This window comes from Pezoporus flaviventris, unplaced genomic scaffold (genome assembly GCF_033815535.1).
Source record: "Pezoporus flaviventris isolate CSIRO_AGI_PZ_B2104156 unplaced genomic scaffold, CSIRO_AGI_Pfla_v1 ptg000007l, whole genome shotgun sequence".
NCBI lineage: Eukaryota > Metazoa > Chordata > Aves > Psittaciformes > Psittacidae > Pezoporus > Pezoporus flaviventris.
The window spans coordinates 90,825,050-90,846,535 of record NW_026892555.1 but is presented as its reverse complement, the minus strand read 5'-3'; the positions used below and the strand labels follow the sequence as shown (position 1 = coordinate 90,846,535).

General features: G+C 41.8%; 1 protein-coding gene across 3 annotated transcripts; it reads left to right on the top strand.

The window, feature by feature from the left end:
- The first annotated feature begins 8,842 nt into the window (after positions 1-8,842).
- Positions 8,843-19,621, top strand: RBM24 (RNA binding motif protein 24). 3 transcript variants are annotated; one of them, XM_061449511.1, is made up of 6 exons: positions 8,843-9,352; positions 9,898-10,021; positions 11,102-11,156; positions 16,607-16,658; positions 17,503-17,697; positions 18,333-19,621. In XM_061449511.1, the coding sequence occupies exons 1-5, from the start codon at positions 9,185-9,187 to the stop codon at positions 17,656-17,658; spliced, it is 555 nt and encodes a 184-aa protein (XP_061305495.1). In that variant the 5' UTR covers positions 8,843-9,184; the 3' UTR covers positions 17,659-17,697; positions 18,333-19,621. The 3 variants fall into 3 exon arrangements, with proteins under 3 accessions (XP_061305495.1, XP_061305494.1, XP_061305493.1); XM_061449510.1 differs by lacking the exon at positions 16,607-16,658 and having other exon boundaries at positions 8,844-9,352; XM_061449509.1 differs by lacking the exon at positions 16,607-16,658 and having other exon boundaries at positions 8,845-9,352; positions 17,503-19,621.
- The last annotated feature ends 1,865 nt before the right edge of the window (positions 19,622-21,486 follow it).

Sequence of the window (21,486 nt, the reverse complement as noted above, 5' to 3'; positions counted from 1 at the left end):
CAAGCCAATATAGCAAAATCCTATTTATCAATGTGCAGGAGTCCAATTTCTTCTTGTAATTCTGATTTAACAATACTGTATTCCAGGTCTCTAAATTGCTATTGTGCTTTTAAGTGAAGCAGTCCTGCCTAGTCCAGGCTTATTCAAATGGCAGAATATGTACAGATCAGACAGCAATCCAGTTTTGCACAGACCTCACCAAGGTCCCAGACACACTCCTACAGCTGATCCCAAATTCCCTAGGTAGACAGTGCACTGCGACATACTCGCAGTACCCAGTGGGAAGGCAATGTGCAAGAAAAGCTCAGGAAGTGAACTGATTCTCATTTACCTGACCTTGCTGAACCCTTTAACAGACTTCAGTAAAATGATCAGAACTCAGAAAATTATTGCTCAGATTCTAATTTTAAAAAGTAATGAATTGGTAAACCTCAGTGAAAATAGCAAAGGTCCTTTCCAGAGGTGCAAAAGGAGGCATTAGTGTACAACACATTTTCTATGTCCTACTTCATAACCCCACACCTTAGATGAACTGTGAAACTTAAGACTAAGGGACAAACATCACAAACCAGCCAAACAGTACTATTTTTATTCTCATGACAAACTCAGAGTCATTTTGTTTTGTTGGGTTGGATTTTTTTTACTTCTTTTTAAAGGCAAAAGTCTTGTCTTTTCCAACTGAGGACAATAAGGGCTGTAAGAACGCTTAAAAACTTCACATTGCCTTTCTGAGTTGCAGCAAAGAGTATGTAGATGCTACACCGACGAAATTCCCACTGCTCAAGCAGTAACACGTTCAAACTTTCACTCGTACTGCAAAACCAAACCAAAACCAAAACAACCTGCTGCGGAGTTTTGAGGCTGTACACCTCAGGGCTAGGATCTTACAGGTTAAACAGAATTTTTGACAGAATTTTACTTCTAAATTTTGTAGGTTAAATATAGAAAGCAATGGTGATTCAGTGCAGGCAGAGCTCCTCCCTTCTGAGTCACTTCTGTTCTGGTATCACAGGAAGGTGGGAGAAGTGCTGTGTACCTGCAGGTGTCACCTCACCAAGAGAATGTACTGCAAAGATCCTGGCCTTTCAGAGGGGTACAAAGAAAGCCTGTATGATTTTTCTCAGCTAGAGGCTTATTCTACTTCAATGTTTGGGCCAAATTATGACCTACCGCATTCTATCTACCAAAAGAATTAAAAAATACCAGCCAGAACAAAAAAAAAAAAACACTCTGAACCAGAAGAGATAATCTGCTCTGACAGTCCTTGAAGAAGACGAATTCTGTGTCACAGTGGAGAGCCAGCTGTACCACAGCAGCACGTGGTGAGACTCAGCACAGGCTAGTAAATCCCTCCAAGATCCTTCTGGAATAAAGGCACAGAACTACCACCACATATCACTACTTTCCTTTAACAAATCCCATCTAATCCAAAACGTGGAACCACCTAAAAGCTATTGTTGTCTTGGAGCTATTTTTAGTTGAAGAAACCAAGACTGCAAACTAAACTGGATATTAAGAAGCTCAGACTAAAAATACTTGACGGCAACATATGATATCTTTGGATCAGAAAACATGGCTGAACCGGTAAACAAGCTACATACTCCTACAACACAACTCATCAGCACATTATGTCTTGGGTGAGACCGACAATATACCGTCTATCTTGGGAGAGGACAGCATGTAAATGGGATGACTTCTGGCTGAAGTCCATTGGCCATCCTAAATGCTCTTTTCCAGCACTTGCAAAGGAAGTCTCAAGCTCTAATCTGTATCTGAGCCACAACATGAAGGACTCCTCCATGGCCCTAGAAAAAGAAGTGAAGACTAGCTCAGTGATGACAGAGCACAAATTTAATCAATCCTCTCTTCCTCTATGTGCCTTCATCCCTCAGATACCTTCAAGGGAAAGGAGAGGACAGTTCTGTGGGCAGTTCTCCCTCTCTTTCTCTGCTCACTCTGGGATAAGTAAAGATGTCCCTTGGTGAGGACTGAGGAACACTGAAACCTCCCTTTTTCTCTTAATGAAAGGTAGGCAAGTGAACATTTTGGACTCTGTTTTAATTGCCTCGCAGTTAGATGAAAGACAGTACAAACAATACAAGAAGAACTAATAAGTCCTTTAAGAGAAAAAAAGTGTTGGGTTGAACTTGACAAATGAGGATACAGTATCTGCTGGCCACAAATTAGAGCCTTTAGCTCTCTGACAGAAAAAGTGCAAGTCACTCCTCTGGAGGACTGAGAGTGCACGAGGCCACAGAGAAGGCAATTCTTGAATCCAGATTACTGCAGTACTAGAATGTTTATAGGACAGGTAAGTAGCTGCTTAGTAAGTGCTTTCCCCAGTAGCACTCCTCCAACATGGCTTAGGAACTGGAGGGGCTGAAATGTGTTTGAATGAGTTCTTTGCTTTTCTATTCACCTATCCTATACTGTTTTCCTTTCTACTAACCCTACTTCTACTAACACATGTGCACCATTCTATGAGGCTAACATCTAGCATACAGCTTGTCAACTGTTAGTTTAATCCCCCGTAATAATAACTGACTCGGGTTTAGTGGATCTGTCTTTCACCAGCATCCCCATATTTCTGTTTCTTTTTTTCCCTGTTTATATTGACTGAAGGCCAGATGTAACCTGATAGAATTTGGGTTAGTTTCTTTGCTTTTAGCAGAACTCCACCAATTTAGACTGGCTGAGATTTTTTCTTCCTCAACAATATTCTTTGTACCAGGACTTCTTCATTTGCATACAAAAGAAAAACAAGCAGTGAGTTATGCGGTTGTATCAGTCCACGCTATGTGTATATGGCTCAGAAGGCAGCGCCAAGGTTTTCTCATCAGGTATCACTATGGGGGTGGGTGTACATTTTAAAGATGCATGGGAGTGTGCTTAGCATAGAGTTATTCAGCTATTAAGCCACACAAATCAATATCGATGGGATTTTGCAAGTTTGTTACTTGTCTGTCTCTTAGTTGCCTGTGACCAGGACAGGTAAGTATGACACTCTGGTGTTCCACACTCAAATTTCTAATCTTCAGAGAGTCTGCAAATCCACATTTAGTCCTTCCCCTATGCAACTGCTTTGCTTGTTGTCAACATTAAGAATCATTGTTCTCCTGCCTCTGTGTGTGTCACATGGTGGTGTGGGAGCTTTGTGCTTTTGCAGGTTCAGCCTCTGATGTGAGCACTCCCTCCACTACAGCAGCATAGGACAACTTCAGTTCACGTCAGGCACTAGCCTCATTCTACCTTCTGACCTATTCTAGCACTGGGAAGCTCTATTCAGTATAGCACTCATGATTTGGTATTCATAAACCCTTTCCCTTGTTTGGTTGGTTGGTTGGTTTTACTACCACTCCTTTCCACGTGTTCCTCTACCAACACCATGTGCTCACTGTAACCTTTATGAATGCATTCAATCTTCTGGGTACACTTACCATTCACCCCTGCTTCACCTGACATGCCTATTACTTTCTTGTATATAGGCAATGTCTTGCATCCACAGCTTCACAAACTTTGACCATCATTTGCTGAATCACTGAAATTCTGCATCGCCTCCTTTACTGCCCTTTTAAGGGAAGAATATTCCCACCAGAAGCTACCCATGGTGGTCTACATTTGGTGATTTAATTGGGAATAAGGAGGTTAAAATAGTTAAAGATCATGTAGATTAGTGCTCAAATAATATAGCAAAATGGAGTTTGGAAAACAGCAAGATTAATAGGTTTCGGGGAAAAAAAAATCCAGTGATAAAATCTGTTATAATGGGGACAATGTCAGAAGAGAGGTGGTGGAAGCTTCCCCAGTTAGGAAATATTTAGCAGAAATTGACAATTCAAGAGTGAATCATAGATACAGATTGTACATCAGCAAGAAGAGTGAGAAGATGATGAGATTTATAAGTTTCTCACACTATGATGTTTAAGAACGTGAGTGTATACTTACTATTGTACTTCATGCTTCTCCAGACAAAGTCAAACTGTTGACCATGTAATATACAGTCACCAGAGTAGAGGTTAGACATCATCTCAGTAATGGGATGTGGTTGGTGGAAGAGCACAGATTAGCAGACAAAGCCGTGCCTAATGTTATTAGCGGAATGCTTTCATGGAGCTATGGCATTATGGAACTTCAGCAGAAATGTAAGTCTCAATGACCACACTGATGGTTTTACTAGGTTGACAGGATAATAATTACTTTTATTTTCAGCCCTACCTAAAATTCATGAAGTTCTAGGCATTCTAATACGACTTTTAGCAAAAAAAATGTGTGTATGTATATGTAAGCATATAGAGAAATTCCAAATCCGCTTAAATGATGGTGTACTGGATGTTCTGAAGACCACTATTATTTACTGAAATAAAGCCCTAGCAAGAATGACTGGTGTGCAATATAATCAGGGGTCTTTGTTGTTTTCAGAAGCTAATGAATGAACATATAACATCCACTTGTTTCTGACATGACAGGCATATGGTGCTCATAAATAAATAAAAAGCATGGTATTACAGTTATGCTGATACCAGTGATGGTAACATTTGGTAAGCTGGCACATTGTTTATTCTATCTTACCTTGACAGCAAAACCACAAAATCTCTGAGTAAAAACAATTAATTGTAAATGATAGCTTTTGGGGCTTCCTCCCATTAAGTCATTTTACTAGGTTCCTTTAGAACCTAGTAAAGAAACTAGGTTTCTTTAGAAAAGAAACTTGAGACCACTTTTCAATGTATAGCTTCAGATATATTTTTTTAAACCATTAAGATTATATAGATGGTAATTGTCAGCTACAACTGCCTTCAGCAACAATATCGACATTAACTAGAAGAGACTCACAGCAATATAAAAGAGTGCAGCAGGACCTAGGTGCCTGTATTCTACTTTGATTCAAAGTTGAGATCCTGAAAATGCCAAAATAGTCACATACAGAACCAATACTTCTCTCAGATTTTACAGGGTCTACTGAGTGTGGTAATTATCGGAACATGTCTGACCCAGGTTCAACTTGCAAAACTCTTTATGGGTTTAGGAACCTCCGTTCCACATGTCTCCCAGGAATACCCTACCTATACATCCCTCTTGGTACATGTTCTCACTTCTTGCTTGAACTGTCACTCTTTCACCAGTGGCATCATGACTGCAAAATTTGCAGGCTATAGGAATAAATGTCTTTCTTTCACACTTGCATTCCAAAGTCACAACCAGATCCCCAGCAGTAAGATGCTGTACAGTCCATGACTTTAAATCTTCAAACCCTTTAGTCTGACTGCAAACTTAGGCAGACATCCAGCATTCCCAGGTAAACACTGTCCAACAAACAACTAACTCCAGTCTTATTCTCATCTCAGAATTCATCCAACTTCATCAGTTTCTTGTGGTACCTAGAGGTGCCATAAATGAACCTCTCTCTTTAAGCTTCACAGTACTGAACCCTAGCCCTAGCACAAAGACACAAGCCGTAATCAAGCCAGAACATATCCAAACTGGGTGATCTGAAAGAACTACTCTCCTGAGGTGTTTCAGGTCTTAACCTTTGTATTAAGACTAGTCTAAAATTTGGAGCTAACATATGGTTTAGGAAAGAAGTATACAATATATTCCTGAACATTAAAGTGTTCAAATGATCTTAATTCACTTCCATATGACAGAGATCACCTCTCTTTGGATAAACCTAGAGTTAAGTGATAATTAAGACTGAGAAACAGTTGGAAAATATTTTTATTTCTGAGGGCTGCTGAAGTAGTATATAGACTGGTGCCGGTAGCACCAAACCGGCCCCAATTCCGTCATAAGATATTAAAGATCATCCATCCAAGAGCTGGAGGCCTGTGTTTGTTTTTCATAGGGTATGCCATGCAAAAAAATAAAGGCTTGTGTTGACAGTGGACTGAATGGACTAGTTAGTGGCAGAATGGCAAAGTGTCACCTCTCTGGGATTTAGGTTAGGATTCCAGAGGGATCCTAAAGCAGGAAAATTGTACCCTAGAATCTGCCAGGACCACCAAAGTAGGAAGAGACAGACCTGATGCTGGCAAGATTGAAAGGGAAACCTGAGATTTGAGGAATCACCGCTCCTGTGGTAGTGTTAGTGACACAACTGGGTTAGAGGAAACAATGGGCTGGAGAACTGTTCTTATTAGGATGTCTATCTTAAATTGAGAATGCTGATACAGTAGTAGAATGGTTGTAGCATAGTTTACAGGATACACTTTGATCTGTTAATGGCCAAGTTCACTTCTGGTTTTAGAAAAAAAGGATATGTTAGCCTGCCAGAATAAGGTGAAAACTGTACTGTACAGACTTTGGATCATAGCAGTAACAATTCTTGTGTTAAGGCTACAGTTAGTGTTTGATTTAGGGACAGAGTTAAGGTCTGAGAGAGAACTGGATGGAGAATTGTGAGACAATCTTAATTCTCTATGGAATATCGAACAAGGACAGTACTCGTGAGCCTGCGCAGGATACTCACAGCAACTCTTTAAACTATGGTTAGGTTGAAGACTGGGATTATATTATGAGAAAAATGACATTACCGAATTGTGGTTCCAGGAATTTTGCAATGGCTGGGGTACCAGTGACAGTTATGGTTCCATTTCGGGTCAGGTAAAGAAGGGCAAGGACTGCTGATATTATATCTAAATCCTGTAGGTGCCACTGCAATAGAGTGATGACTGGCACACAGAAAAGTCTAATGGGCAACAATCTGGTCTGAAGATACATTTTCAGTTCTTGTAGGGTTTGTAAGTCTGTAGCATGAAGGTAGTAGTGCATTGCAAGTTAGGTCTACTGCTGGGGGGGCTACCTGTCTTAGTTTAAGGATATGTTTGGCTGGAATTAGATTTGTCCCTTAGGGAGAAGGACCAGAAAAGGCTTGCTAATTACAGGAACCTGCAAAAATAGTAAGCAGACTAGAGACATCTGAGGTAAATAACTGGGGGGGGGGAGAGGGCAGTGCTTATCAAGAAATGCATCCTGGACCTCAAGTTAATGATGGTATTGTGGTTGTGTTGGAAGGACGCAGACTAGAGCAAGGGCTGCCTTAAACCCTATCTAAATGCAAGAAGTTTGTCCTTTGTTCAGACATAGATGTGGAAAGTTACGGTTTATTTCTGGATCCTGGAAGACCTGCTGTTGCTTTTAGACCAAAAGGCTAAGTTTGGGGTTTGGGTCTGTCAAACTAATCAATCTTTCACTTTGGCTGAAAGAGGTGAACTCCTAAATACACCTACAATTAGGTTTGGAGTAGTCAAGTGTTGCTTTTCCGGCCTTACTACAGGAGTTAGTGCAATGACTGCAAAACTAAGCTAATTCACTGTTCCTAAAGATGCTACACAACATGCAGGAGAGCTGGGTACAGCAAGGGAAATGAAATGTGATGAGATGGGCTATGTGAAGTTTATCTTTCAGGTCCACAAGGAGCTAAGAAGTGAGTTGTGTGCTGCAGTGCTCTACTGAGTGATCACCTTTAGTTTGGCTAGTATTTAAGTTCAGGTCATTGGGCCAGAGTTTAAGGTTATGATTAGCCCTTAGAATAGAAGCAGCTGGAGTATAGGTTTTAACACGGTGTTCTAGACCAACATGAGAGCCATGCTGGGAGAAATTTTGGAGCAGTTAGGCTGGCCTAACTGGATTCAGGCCAAGGTTAAGGCCTTGAACTGGAAAGCAACATCTACATCTGGATCCTGCTAGGGTTGCCAGGCTTCAGCCTGAGTTAGTCCTAACATATTAAACCAAATGATTTCATCTGGAGAATCTGAAGGATCAAGTAGAGTCAGATGTCAGCGTGGCCTCGTATTGTATAGGCCATTAGAATTGAGATGATGACTGCTGAAAAAATCAGATGGAGGCAAGGTCAGATAAGGGGCAAGCAGGGCCCAAGTTTAGGGCTAAGTGTTGTCATTATGGTTAATGTTTGATAATGGAGGGGCTGAAGAACCTTGAAGTCCCTCCTGCAGCTGAGGCATTGATCTTTTTTCTAAAAGAGAAAGGGACTTGACAGGAAAAAGTCTAACAGACAGAGGAAGTAGAAGAAAGCGGGAAAAGAGACACCAGTATAGTATCAAGAATTTGGGACCACAAGGGAATGGTTTAGAAGTGTATACACATGTGCACATCTGTTTTCCCCAATCTTTAACCTTCCTCCCATCCTTCCTGTCTCCCTGTGAGTTTCCCTTCCCCCCAACTCCCACAGTCCTCTGCCTCTCCATGTCACACAGACCTTCCTTTTTGTTTCTCTGAGTGCTTCCCATTTCCAGAACAGAGCAGAGGCATCGAGAGAAAACCAAGGGAACCAGCTTTACCATACTGTGTCCAAGCCAATTACAAGAAACACAGCCACCATCAGCACTGCAACAACAATAATGGAATTCCTGCGGCACGGTAGCCTTGCTGGCCTGGTAAGTGAGGGTGGCAGGGGTTTCACTACAAGCCTGCAGGGAGGAATGGAAGCATTTGCGGACTGCCAGCTCCCAGTGAGCAGGCCCTGCATGCAGGCTCTCCTGCTGGCGGGACGGCTGTGACCCCAGAAGACCCTGCCTCCCGGCACCTCCTTTTCGCTTAGCCCCGGGGCAAACCTGCCTCGGAGGCACCAAGCCTCCCCGCGGGCCCTTCTGGAGCAGCCCCTTTGCCCGGCGGCTCTAGGGGCTGTCTCCAGCCGCACCGGGAGGCATCCAGCTGTTCCCAACAGCTGTGTGTCAGCCCCGGCTGGGCCGCTACCGAGGGCGAGGTCCGCCCCGCCGCCGTCCCCGCCCCTGAGAGAAGGAGGAGGAGGAACCAAGAGTGCCCGACCCGGTGGCTTTTAGGGGGGGAGGCCACTCAGTTGTTAGAGCCCAGGCCCTGCGCTCGTCTTCTAGCTTCTGCTTCTGCTCGCTTCCAGCTCTATACTCGCCAGGCTGCTGCCCGGCCTCCCCTCCTCCTTTTTCTGGTACCTACCTCAAAACCTCCGGAGGCTGCGGGGCTCTGCTCTTGAAGGAGGAGGAAGCTGGGTTTGCAAAAGCAAAAGGGAATTGCATTGTAGCTGGGTAGCTGGCGGGAGAGGGGAGGGGGGAAGAGAGGAGGAAAAGAAAAATAGGAAAGGCAACAAGAGCGGGGCGGACTCTGGAAGCGGGTCTCGCCGCGCAGGACCCGCACGCCCCGGCGGCCACGCGTGGGTGCAGAGCGCGGCGCGGCGCGCAGGGCCGGGCGGAAGATGCACACGACGCAGAAGGACACCACTTACACCAAGATCTTCGTCGGGGGCTTGCCCTACCACACCACCGACTCCAGCCTGCGCAAGTACTTCGAGGTCTTCGGGGACATCGAGGAGGCGGTGGTCATCACCGACCGGCAGACGGGCAAGTCCCGGGGATACGGCTTTGTAAGTGCCGCGGCGCGGCGGCGGGGGGCTGCCGGGCAGGGGGCAGGTGGACCTGGACCGGCTGCACGGGCATTGCGGAGAAACTTCTGCGGGGCCGCTGAAAAGCAGCCGGGCACCACGGGGGATGGCGGGGTGGGGAAGGGGATCGGGCGTTTGGGGTTTTGCTTTTCTCTCTGTTTTTTTTTTTTTTTTTCCTTCCTCTCTCTGCTGGGGAGTTTGAGAGAGGTGGGGGGGAGGTTACTGGCAAAGGAGATTGAGGGGGGAATTGCCTCATTTCTCACAGCGCCGCCAGCGCGCCTGTTGCTCCCTGATACGGCCGCGGGGGGGGTTATCGGCCGGCGGCGGAGCTCTGCCCGCGTCCTCCGCCCTTCCCCGGCCCCGGCGTCCCGCGCCCCTCGGCGGGCGGGACGCGGACGGGGCCGGGGTCCCCTCGCCGCCCCAGCTGTCCCCCAGCGCCGCCCGGGTGTTAGCTGAATTGCTGCGGCGGGTGAGAGGCTTCTCCTGCCCCGCGGAAAGAGACCTAATACACAGCATCGCCCGTTAAGGTCACCATGGCTGACAGAGCTGCTGCGGAAAGGGCGTGCAAAGACCCCAACCCCATCATCGACGGCAGGAAAGCCAACGTGAACCTGGCGTACCTGGGTGCCAAGCCGCGGATAATGCAGCCAGGTGAGGAAGCGGCCCTCGGCGGCTTTTCTGCCCGTGCCTCAGGTTTCCAGAGGGACTAGAACTTTAAAAAGACCGTGCTGTCCTGCACTCCCTGAAATACTCACCGTTTGTTGGGTGGGCTTGGTTTTGATTTTTAAATGCAGCATGTAGTGACTTTCGGGCCATTTTGTACATGTGCCTCATTTAAAAACCAAAAGCAATCAGAGATAAAATATCTGTGGTTCTCTGGGAACACTTGCACAGCTCAGACACTTCATTGGTTATTCCAGCTGCTGGGAATGTAGCAGCACTGACCATTTACAGTATCATTGCAGGGAAAGATTGGCCTAGGAATGAATCCCTTCCAATGTGTGCGGTCTTATTAATACAAACAATATCTTAATGCAAACTCCTCAAACAGATGGGAGCTATTATGCAGGCTTTAAAATGAAATGGCTCTTCCTAAGACCACATCTGAGCCAATGTGATGTCCTAGCCACTTCCCAAACTGCTGCTTTGCAGTGGGAGCGACGGACCTCAAAATGCGTGCACGTTTGTGCTCTGAAGAATGCTGCTCTGAATTCCCCTGTGCTTCACCTGAGAAACACTTGTGTGAGTAATTAAGTGCCTGCTGCGGAAAGAAGGGGTTCATGCTTGAGGAACAGAAATGAAGTTAGAATTTAAACCCCATGCTAAGTCCTCACAAGTAGAGATGGCTCAAATTTAAGGTTGTACAAAGTACACATATACACTGATGCATAGAAAGTACCATCTAATCCTTCAGAGGCTAAAGTTAGGAACCAGAATGGAGCACAAAATAAAATGTGATAAAAACCTTGAGTTTGTTGTTTAGAAAAAGACATTCTTCTAAACATCTCTAGGAAGGTGTGCACTTCACTGGTTTAAGTTTTGGATGCACATGTGTGTGTATGGATTGATACATTTTGTTTTTTAATTTTTGGTTCTAGAGCCTTCCAGATATTGTCACTGGAGGTTGTTAGTGAAGGCTGCTACTTTGCATTTGTATGCATGTGTATATACAGCAAAATCAGTGGTCAAAAGAACATCAATACAGAGACTGTCATATGGTTTTGTTGGTAGGTTTTGCCTTTGGTGTCCAGCAGCTTCATCCAGCTCTCATACAAAGACCCTTTGGGTAAGTCTGTTCAATGGGACTTCAAACAGGGGTGGAAAAGTCTTTTTTTTTTTTAAAAAAAAAAAAAAAGGAATGAAAAAATATGATCCTTGAAGGCCTTTTGCAGTAGCATCCTTAAAACTGACCAGCAGTGATGAAGTTCTGATGCTTATAAATGTATTCCCATAAATGCACTCACCTTTTTGGTCATGTTCTAAATGCCACAGCCGAGTCAAGTTGTGTGGGATGTTTCCCTTCCACCTAAGCAGTCCAGTCCCGTATGACCCTATGATAAAACAAGGAGGTATGACTTGATGCAAGATTGCTGTGCCCCATTTCTCTTTTTTCAGCTTGACTCAATGTTATTTATCTCTTTCTAATCTGACAGGGATCGTTTACAGTTAAGATAACTGATCAGAAGGATATGATGATAAGAGGTGGAATAGTTCTGTTTGGAATTAAACTCTGTAACCAGTAGACTCAAACACAAACAAGCTAAAATGGTGATTAACGATGCATGTATGTTTTTTTTCATATAGTCAATAGACCTCCGTGTGCTTTTTTTTATTTATTGATTTATTACAGTAATGAAGTGGTGTTGATAGCTAAACTGTGTGCTTTTCTTTAATTGAAAGAGCTGTAGTGAAAGTTTTTTGGGGGGCTCTTTTTAATTTTGTTTTTGTTGTTGAGGAGTGACTTTGCCATGGGGAGCAAAGGGCCTTTTGTTTTGGTTTTTTTTCCTTGCTTTCAAGCTGTAGCCTGTGACTTTTTTAACCATATTTTGTAGTGAGTGCTAAATTGTGTGACTTCTTGGTTTTTTAAGTGAATCCACTTATTGCTTGCATGTTCATAACTGGGGGGGGGGGGGGGGTGTTCTTCTTGGGAGGGGTGTGGAGCTCCTTATTAACAATGTGAGTCTATTTGGGCTTTCTAATGTGAAATTATTTTCCTCAATCTCGTTAATATGTAGTGCATTTCTCCTTTACTTGAATATGCTATTTCAAAGTAGAGCTAACTCTTGCTTCTTACAGGCACGTAATTGGGAGGTGAAGTCTGCTTTAAACTTTCCATACAGTGTCACTTCACTAATGCACACTGACTGAGAAACTCATTGCAAAATAATGTATTTTGCTAATTAATGAGTAAGCTAACAGTAAAGTAGGGAAAATGTGTCACAGATGTATTTTGTTTATTTGACTAGATTAGCTTTAGAGTATTGTACCTATCTGTTATTGAGCAATGGTAGTTTGATTTGTCAAATTGGTAGGAAACAGTTCCTGTCCTCAAAACTGTAGGAGAAAAGTTTTCCTGGGAACTTTATGTACTTTTAAAAGAGAGTGTTGATTCTTCTGAGGCACCTAGGGAGGATGTGGAAAACATTTTGACTTTTTTAATCTTCTTACAATTATCCTCTACCGTATTTTGTTTAACGTCTTTGAAGTATGAGGAGATGATGGCGTATATGCAGTGGTCGGTTTGTGATCAGGCAGGAGGTGCAGCGTGCCGTCTCCAGAGCTGTTAAAGTACTTCTTGCAAAGAGGAACCAGTGGCTTGCATGGGGATCAGCCATGGAGAGGCTGAGTATTTGCTGAGCACAGTAGAAAGGGAGAACCTGTAGCAATCCCTTGCGTAAAGGACTGTGCAAATGTAGAGCCCGCTCTGGCTTTCCTTACCCATAGCCAGCAACAGATCATGTAAAATGTGCTTAAGTCAGGGAAATTCTTCCAGGAGGGTGAATAAGGTTTTGTATCTAATGCAATGTACATAAATCTGAAGAAAAGGAATGTTGGTGGCATTTTTAATCCTTGGCTTTTGCCTTTCTCTCACTATGTGCAAACAAAGATTACTAATCCTGCTTCCTCCTCAAAATTTCCAGTGTACCTTTTCTGAAGAATGTAGATCAGATTAAGAAGAACAGCATCCATTAGGATGACTAAAAAACATCTTCTTTCACTATATTCCTTGACAGTAAGAGGGCTTGATTCAGTGCTTTCTTGAATCTTCTACTAAAGAGTTCACTTTTAGAGGATGATACATGGATTGCATTGAAATACATGGTCACCTTAAAGCCTTTCCTCTTCCTCTTGAGCAGTTGCACTTTTAAAAGCACACTTTACTAACATGCTGTGTAAAATGGTTTGCACTGGTGATTCACTGCCAATACTCTGCTAATGCATACAGAAAGCCTCCAAATGGTTGGATTTTTTGTTTCTTGTTTTGTTGGTTTTTTTTTTCCTATCAGAATGCAGGTTAGTGAGATGCTGCCATGCTCTGGTATGGGCAGCAGTGTTTTGATACAGTTCCCCGCCTACCAAAGTAGAAACTTAAAATAAGTGGATTATGTTACATTACTTTCCGTACCTTTACTGAGAAGATGCAGAAGTACAATATTCTGAATTAAGTACATTATTTTGGTGGAGGGAGACAGAAAGTAGATTAGCTTCCACAAATGAAGCATTTAAAATGCTGGGAATTTTTCTTTATTTAGTGCTGCAGAGGTTCGTTTATCCCCCAAATAACACGTCTCCCTGATCTTTACATTCAGCATCTATCTTCTTGTTAATGTGCTTCGTAGAAAGCTGTTTGGTCACAGCACTGGTTGTCTATACAGCTCTGTTTTCAGGATTGTTTATTAAAGTACTATCTCAGGATTCAGTAGGAATTTATGGAGGGGGAAGATGACTTTGCCTCCAAAGATAGCTTTTCTCATTTTGTTTATGTAATTTTTACTTTAATATTGGTGGGAAAATATGGGGTTATACAGAGGTGCTGGTGTAGGATGCAACTTGTTATGTTGGAGAGATTTTTTTTCCCTTTATTTTCTGTCTAAAACTTGTTCCTCGATCAAAATGAGAACATTCCTGCTGATTTTAGTAAGACCAGAGTTAAATCCAAAGTTACTAAGTTCATTATCAAATGGTTAGCTGATACTATCCGCTTGGTATTATCTTCAAAGAGATAGGCAATTCTGGCTTTCCTGACCAAGAAGGAAAAGCCTTCTCTTGAGTTTATGATCAAAATACCTGCCTAATGAAAGACTAATACCAAACTATGGATAATCTGGAAAGAGGGAATGAATCCAGAACACTCAGAAGTTAACCTGCCGAATGCTAAATGTCCTTTTAGTGATACCAGACACAAATTTAAAAGGAAGCATATGAAGGGTCTTGAATGTCTTGATGCTTATGTAACCTATTTCAGCTATAAGGAAAGCTACGCATTGGTGAAAATTTACTCCTTAACTGTGCTTACAAAACCAGGCGATGACAATGAAAGGCCAAAGCAAAACAGTCTTATCAAAGTTAAATACCTAATTTCACAAGAATTTAACACCAAAAGTTAATGATGTGCTACTACTGATAAATTTCTTCCCTTGAAACAAATAGCTCTCACTTTATTATTGCTTGTAGTGTTATTTTTGAGGTCTTAGTTAAATATAAATCTTCTGTTATAACAACAATAAAGGTCTTAAGGCACACAGCATGAGTGTATGTCATTCAATTTTGAATATCCCAAAGCTACAGTTACTGCTAAAGTTAAATGTGGCTTCCCTTTTCCTTTATTGCAAAAGCATAAAACAGTAAATACACGTTCTAAAATAAAAACTAGTGCCCAGAAAGAAAGCTTAGACCGTGTGTAATTCTCCCACTCTTGCTCTCAAAAGTAAAGCAGCAGCCTTTATTTAAAATTAAGGATACTAAGGATATCTAGGGTAATTGGGAATTGCTTTTTCAGCTTTTGACCTGGCAGAGCATAAAAGCGGTTGGGTTCTGAATGGCTGAGATCTACATGTGATGGCCTGTGCAGTAGGTAAAAATTTACTTTGGCCATATAAAGCCATTTTACTTGACTCAAAACAGTTGTAGCATGACAGATGATCAAAAATAGCCCCACTGCAGCTTATGCTGTCAATCATCATGTGTGAAATGGCATGGTGGTGAGGAGCCTGCACAGGGTTTATGTTTATTGTAGGGTAAGATGTGGCAAACAGATAATGTTTCATAACTTCACCACCTGTTAGTTTCTTGGCTTAAATAAAATAAGTCACAAGAGTGTAAGTGGGAGCACATGTATCTCTCTCTCTTGTTCAAGGATATGGCCAAGTGACCTAATGTCTTCAGAAAATCTTACTAACATCAGTTCAAGTCAACACAAGCGGCTACATAAGCTTGCTTACTGTCTCTTCTGTTAAAATTACCCTCTTTCATAACTGCTGTATATAAAGATTCCTTTGATGTGGTGTTAAATGGACTCTTAATGATGCAGAAGAGGCTCTTGGTGACTTCAGATTTGGTTTTATATACCTCTTTCCTTAATACTTAAAAAATTTGTTGTTATATTTATTAGGATTGTACTTGATTGGTGACCAATACAAACCGCTTGTTTATGCTCATCCATTTTGTGTGGAGAGCTCAGGTAATGATGTGTATTTAAATGCACAGAGCCAGCTTTTAAGTATGCTTCAAATGCACTTCTGGCTAATCACTTCATAAATTAGGTGAGTGTTAAAAACCCAATTTATGGTTTTGTTTTATGTTTTCTTTCCTTTCCCAATCCCTATTTGTCACTCCTTTTTTTTTTCTTTTTATTTCATTTCTCCCTTTACACAGTAGGAAATTAATTTCATTGACATGTTGGGTTTTTATGATTGTGGTGTTCATGTCTTAAACACAGCAACTGAACATTTCTCTCTGATAATATTCCTAGTCCATCAACTAAGCTCCTTTTTTTCTTAAGAAGAAAACCACTCTGTTCTAAAGCCTGTCATTTACTTTAAACTATGTTTTGGTATTTATATAGTTAACAGCGTCCCTTCTGATTGAAATGTTTCTTTGTTGACCATTTAAGTAAATCTTGAAGTTATTTTAAAAATGAAACAAACAAAAAAAGCCCTCTTTCCATAAATCTTGAATTTGGAGAAAAGATGTCCGTTTTTACCGTTGCAATTTGCATCTGTGCTTACAGTGTGCTAAAAGGTTGCTGCAGTCTTCAGAGTTCTCTGTAAATGTAAAGCTCAGTATGAAAGAGTAGTAAATCTGCACAAGCAGTTTTTCATGGATTTATAAAGATTCATTGACAGAAAAAGAGTTGTATATATGAAGGACTTCTCTGTGGAAATCCAGATGCAAGACAGGGTTATAAGTGTAAAATGAGAATTATACTGAGTGTATTATTTTTTAAAATCATATTATATGCTAAAATACAACTGTGAGATGAACTTGCATGTACAGTTATGTGCTAAGACAATGATATGACCGATTTCAAAACTGAAGGGCTAAGTAAACAAGCCAAGGCAGCAAGTTTTGTAACTTGGAGAAGATGGGAAAAGTGTGTATTGATCTGTTCAGAACGGTTATTTCTTAAGCTGTAATTTTATCTATTTTTTTTCTGCTTTTGTTAAGCACCAGATCTATTTAAACTTAATCCTATGCCCACCTCCCAAAAAACTCTATGCTGTATGTCTTGCATAGAAATAAACAAGCTGGCACAAAACAGGACATCAGTGGCCTGATAATCAAACAGGTTTGACCCTTGTGTCCTTACCAACTTTTTGTAAAAGTGTGATGCACATGTACTTAGGAGTCACTGTTACGGATTTTAATAGCATCTATGTAGCTTCCCCTCAATGGCCTCTTGTGACGGAGTGAGCTGCACTATCGTTCGTTTGGAAAGTGTGATTCTTGCTGTGTTTACCACACTTGTGAACTTTATTTAAACTCCTTTGTCGCCTGTGTTGGTTTTTTTCTTATTTTTAATAAGGGTGACTGAGGTTGCAGAGAAATTAATGTGTGCTGAGTCTGCATAGCAACTTAAGTAGGGTTGCCACAATACACTCTGTCCCCACCTCCCTGAGACGACTTTACTTTGTTGCCTTACTGGCTATTGTCAAAGTCATTATAGTAATGCTGTCAAACCGCTTACTTACTAATAATAAAAGTATTGCAGGAAATAATTTTACTAAGAGACAAGTAGTTAAGTGAGAAGCAGCATAATGAAAATGACTTAGAGGTGATTTGAAAAACAAGTACCGCAATTTTTCAGATGGAATAATCAAGGTTAATCCTTTAGAGTTGTCTTAAAACTGATATCAGTAATCCTGGTCCATCTAACAATTTTAATAGCATTAGTTATAATATCCTCAAGGAATATTAAACACTCCTATTTAATTCAGCTATAATGCTGTGCTTTGGAGCGATGCATCTCTTCGGGCCAGTGAACTGATAATTGGTCCATTGAGTCTAGCTATTGTGGCAACCCTATGCACATAACAACAACTAAATTGAGTTTGTTTTAGTTCGGAGTATGGATATGATGCTTAGGCACGACTCATGTATCGACTCTAACTCCCTCTCCCATCTTTCAACAGGATACCTGCTCACTATGTCTATCCACAGGCTTTTGTGCAGCCTGGAGTGGTAATTCCCCACGTGCAGCCCGCAGCAGCCGCTGCTTCTACAGCGCCCTACATCGATTACACCGGAGCTGCGTATGCCCAGTACTCAGCCGCTGCGGCCGCCTATGAGCAGTACCCATATGCTGCCTCACCGGCTGCTGCTGCCGGGTATGTGGCAGCGGGGGGCTATGGCTACGCGGTGCAGCAGCCCATCACTGCAGCAGCGCCTGGGACGGCTGCTGCGGCCGCTGCTGCTTTTGGCCAGTACCAGCCCCAACAGCTGCAGACAGACCGTATGCAATAGCAGGTGGACTCCAGAAGGAAGCTCTTTCTTTCTCTTCCTCTTTTCAGCCTTCCAGTATAAGTAGTTAATCAGAGACAATTGGTATTAAGCAAGGAGCTTTAAGGAAAGCGATGCTATTGCGAAACTAAAGATTTTTATTCCACTGTCTTCATACAGTATTGCATCCAAACCACCGTGTTGCTAGAGCGGAGGGGTAGTGTGGCATGTGTAGTTTCAAGTATCGAGCCAGAAGAAAATGGGAAAAACAATACTGTACTGTCATGAAAGAGTGGCAGGAGTAGCAATGGGACTTCATATTTTCAAACAAAAAAAGAACCAACCAAGAACCAAAAAAAGCAAAGGTGTATTTTTTACAGTATCAGGGAAGCAAAACTGCCTTTTATAAGTAAAAAAAATGGTATTTGAAAACTTTGAACCAGGGAAAAAACTGAGTTAGCAATATGTAATCTCTATCCATTTTAAGAGGAAACAAGCTTAAAGCACTGATTGTCCTTTCTAGCTTTCAGAAATTGTCTTCATGAGATAGTACGTTCTCTCTGTCTCACTAATGGGCATCGAACAACCCAAGGAAGATGGCCGGCTAGTAAGATGGCGGACAGGCACCAAAGTTATTTTCTTCTCTGTCCTCTGGATGAGTGGAACTATGGAGCAAGTGATGTGGAAGTAAGGGGTGCAACAGCTGTAGAGACAATCAATAACACAGACAGTTCTGGACAGAACACATCACTCGTGCTCATGTGATGAGCTTGTCACATCCTAATCCCTCCTCCCATCCCGTTTCACTTTTGGGAAACTTTAACTGCTGGTGTCAGCTATTCTGATTCTAAAATAGGATCAGCCCTTTACTACAACAGCCTTCTCTTTCTATTTATTGCATCTATTCGTAACGTGAATAAAGGCAGGAAGAAGCTTAATGAATTAAAACCTTTTAAGAACTGTTTAAGGGAATTCTAGTTTCTGAAACCATTTGTACGATTTTATTATCTTTTTCAGGATTATATTTAAAATATTTATTAGCAAACATACAGTACACAAACAGCGACTTTTGTTACCAAGACTGCAGTTCTTGAAGGGTTAATGGTATGTGATTTATACTGTGCCTTAATTGTTATGCTATTTAAAAAGAAATATTTATTTTGAAAGTTTTACTATGCTGCACTCTAAAGAAAGCGACTTTAGATGTGACACTGTAAAATTATGTATTCATCTCATGGCATAAATTATTTAGTAGGCTTAGATGTAGCATATTAAATATTAACCTAATTAACTAAGGATGTTGACTTGGATTTATTTAAATTCAGTATGTGCACTGTATGAGGGTACTCTTAACACTTTTTTAGGTTTTTACATAAAAAAAATCTAGTTCATTCTTTTTCCCTTTACTAGTTTTTCATGTAGACCTCTCAAACACATTTGTGCTGTTTTCTCACTCATCTGTATGTAGACTGACTATTTTCCCCTTTGCTAGAAAATGCTGCTTTACATTGTCCTGTGAAACTACAATACTTGCAATTTTTATTCTTGACCGAAATGGAATTTAATATTTTACACTGTATCAGATTTTTTTATACTTGAACAATTTCATACAAGGGAAGACAGGATAGCATTTTTATGGACTTTATCCAATGTCACTGGATTTATTTTAAGTATTCGGAATACTAGCCAGTGTTATAATGTAGACATGACTCTCCTGTGCGTATTATTTATTCAGTCTGTATATTGCTTTACAACATTTCAGATCTCTTGATCTATTCACTAGTATTAAAACAATAAAAAAATGTTGTCGCATCCGTCTAGTGATGTTCTTGCTTGAGTTGTCATAGATCTTGTTTAGTTAAAATTAAGGGGGTGGCAACCTTTTATGTAATTTTCCTGGTCTGTGGGCTGAATAGCAGCATAGGCCCTGACTTGAAATACATAGACTGATATGAACTATATTAAATGGAGGAAATCCCATAGAGAAGATCTATCTAGAGAGTTACCATAAAACAATTCAGAGTGGAAAGGACTTCAGGAGGTCCCAGGTTGCTTATCACTTTGTCCAGTCAGGTCTTTAAAATCCTCCATGTGGAGACTGCACAACCCCTCTCAGTAATCTGTGCCACTACTTACTATTCTCATACTGTCATTTCTTTTTTTTTACCATCTATCTAGGCAAGCTTCTCCTGTTCTTTTATAACCTTCATCTCTCATTCTTTGGCAGAAAGCCCAGCCATATCTTCTTGGTAACCTCCTCTTAGGAACTGGAAAGTTGCTGTTTTCTTCTGCAGGCTGAACAAACCACAATGCCTCAGCCTGTCCCCACAAACCTCAAGCTGCAACCTCCAGCCATCCTGTTGGCCCTCCAATGGAGTCATTCAAGTTTATCAACTTTCATGTACTTCATGTACTTTCATGTACTTCATGTACTTTCATGTACTGGGGGACTCAAGACTGGACCCACTGTGCCAGCTGTGGTCTAATGAGTACTGACTAAAAGGGAATAATCAGTTCCCTTGATCTGCCATCTGTGCTCCTGTTGATACAGTCTGATGTACTTTCATTGCTGCTAGAGTTTACCACTGACTCCTGGTCATTGCTAAAGATATCAGGACAGACCCCCAAGGAACTCCACTGTAACCAGCCTCTGGAGAGAGCATGAGCCCTTCTGGCAAATGATCTGCTCAGTTTTTTGCTTATCTAGACTGGGCCATCTGAAGTTGGATACAAGAATTCTATGGGAGACTCCATGGAAAGCCTTGCTAAATTCCATGTAGACAACATTCTTTGTTTTCTCTTCATCAACGGATGAAGTCATCTCATCACAGGAGACAATTAGGTTTGCCCTTGTAAATCCATGCTGGCTATTTCAAATCACTACCACCTCCTTCATGTGCCCAAAAATTATTTCCAACATTGCTTACTTCATGACTGCTCTGTAGTTCCTTAGATTGTCCTTCTTACCCTTTCTGAAGCTGGATGCATTATCTGCCCCTCTTCACTCATGGAAGACCTCTCCAGTACCCCATCAGAGACGATTGTGAGTAGCCTCACAATGACAACAACCAGCTCTCTTAGTACCCTTAGGTGCAGCCCATCTGGTTCCATGCACTTACTGCATTGATATTCCTCAGGAGGTCCCTGAATCAGTCCTCTTCCACACCTGGCAGTTTCTTTGTCCTTGAACCCTCCCTGTAAGTGAGTACAACATGTTGCTAATAAAATCCTAAAGGCCGGGGCACCTTTTTGCATGTAGTGCTTGAACTGGGAAGCACTGAAATGGCTGCTCAGATCCAGTTGATGGTGAATTTGTAATCTTTAGGAATACTCAATATTGCAATGTCAGTCCAAGCCACTAATAGAATCATCGAATCATAGAATAGTTAGGGTTGGAAAGGACCTTAAGATCATCTAGTTCCAACCCCCCTGCCATGGGCAGGGACACCTCACCCTAAACCATGTCACCCAAGGCTTAGTCCAACCTGGTCTTGAACACTGCCAGGGATGGAGCATTCACAGCTTCCTTGGGCAACTCATTCTAGTGCCTCACCACCCTTACAGTAAAAAACTTCTTCCTTATATCCAATCTAAACTTTCCCTGTTTAAGTTTTAACCTGTTACCCCTTGTCCTATCACTACAGTCCCTAATGAAGAGTGCCTCCCCAGCATCCCTA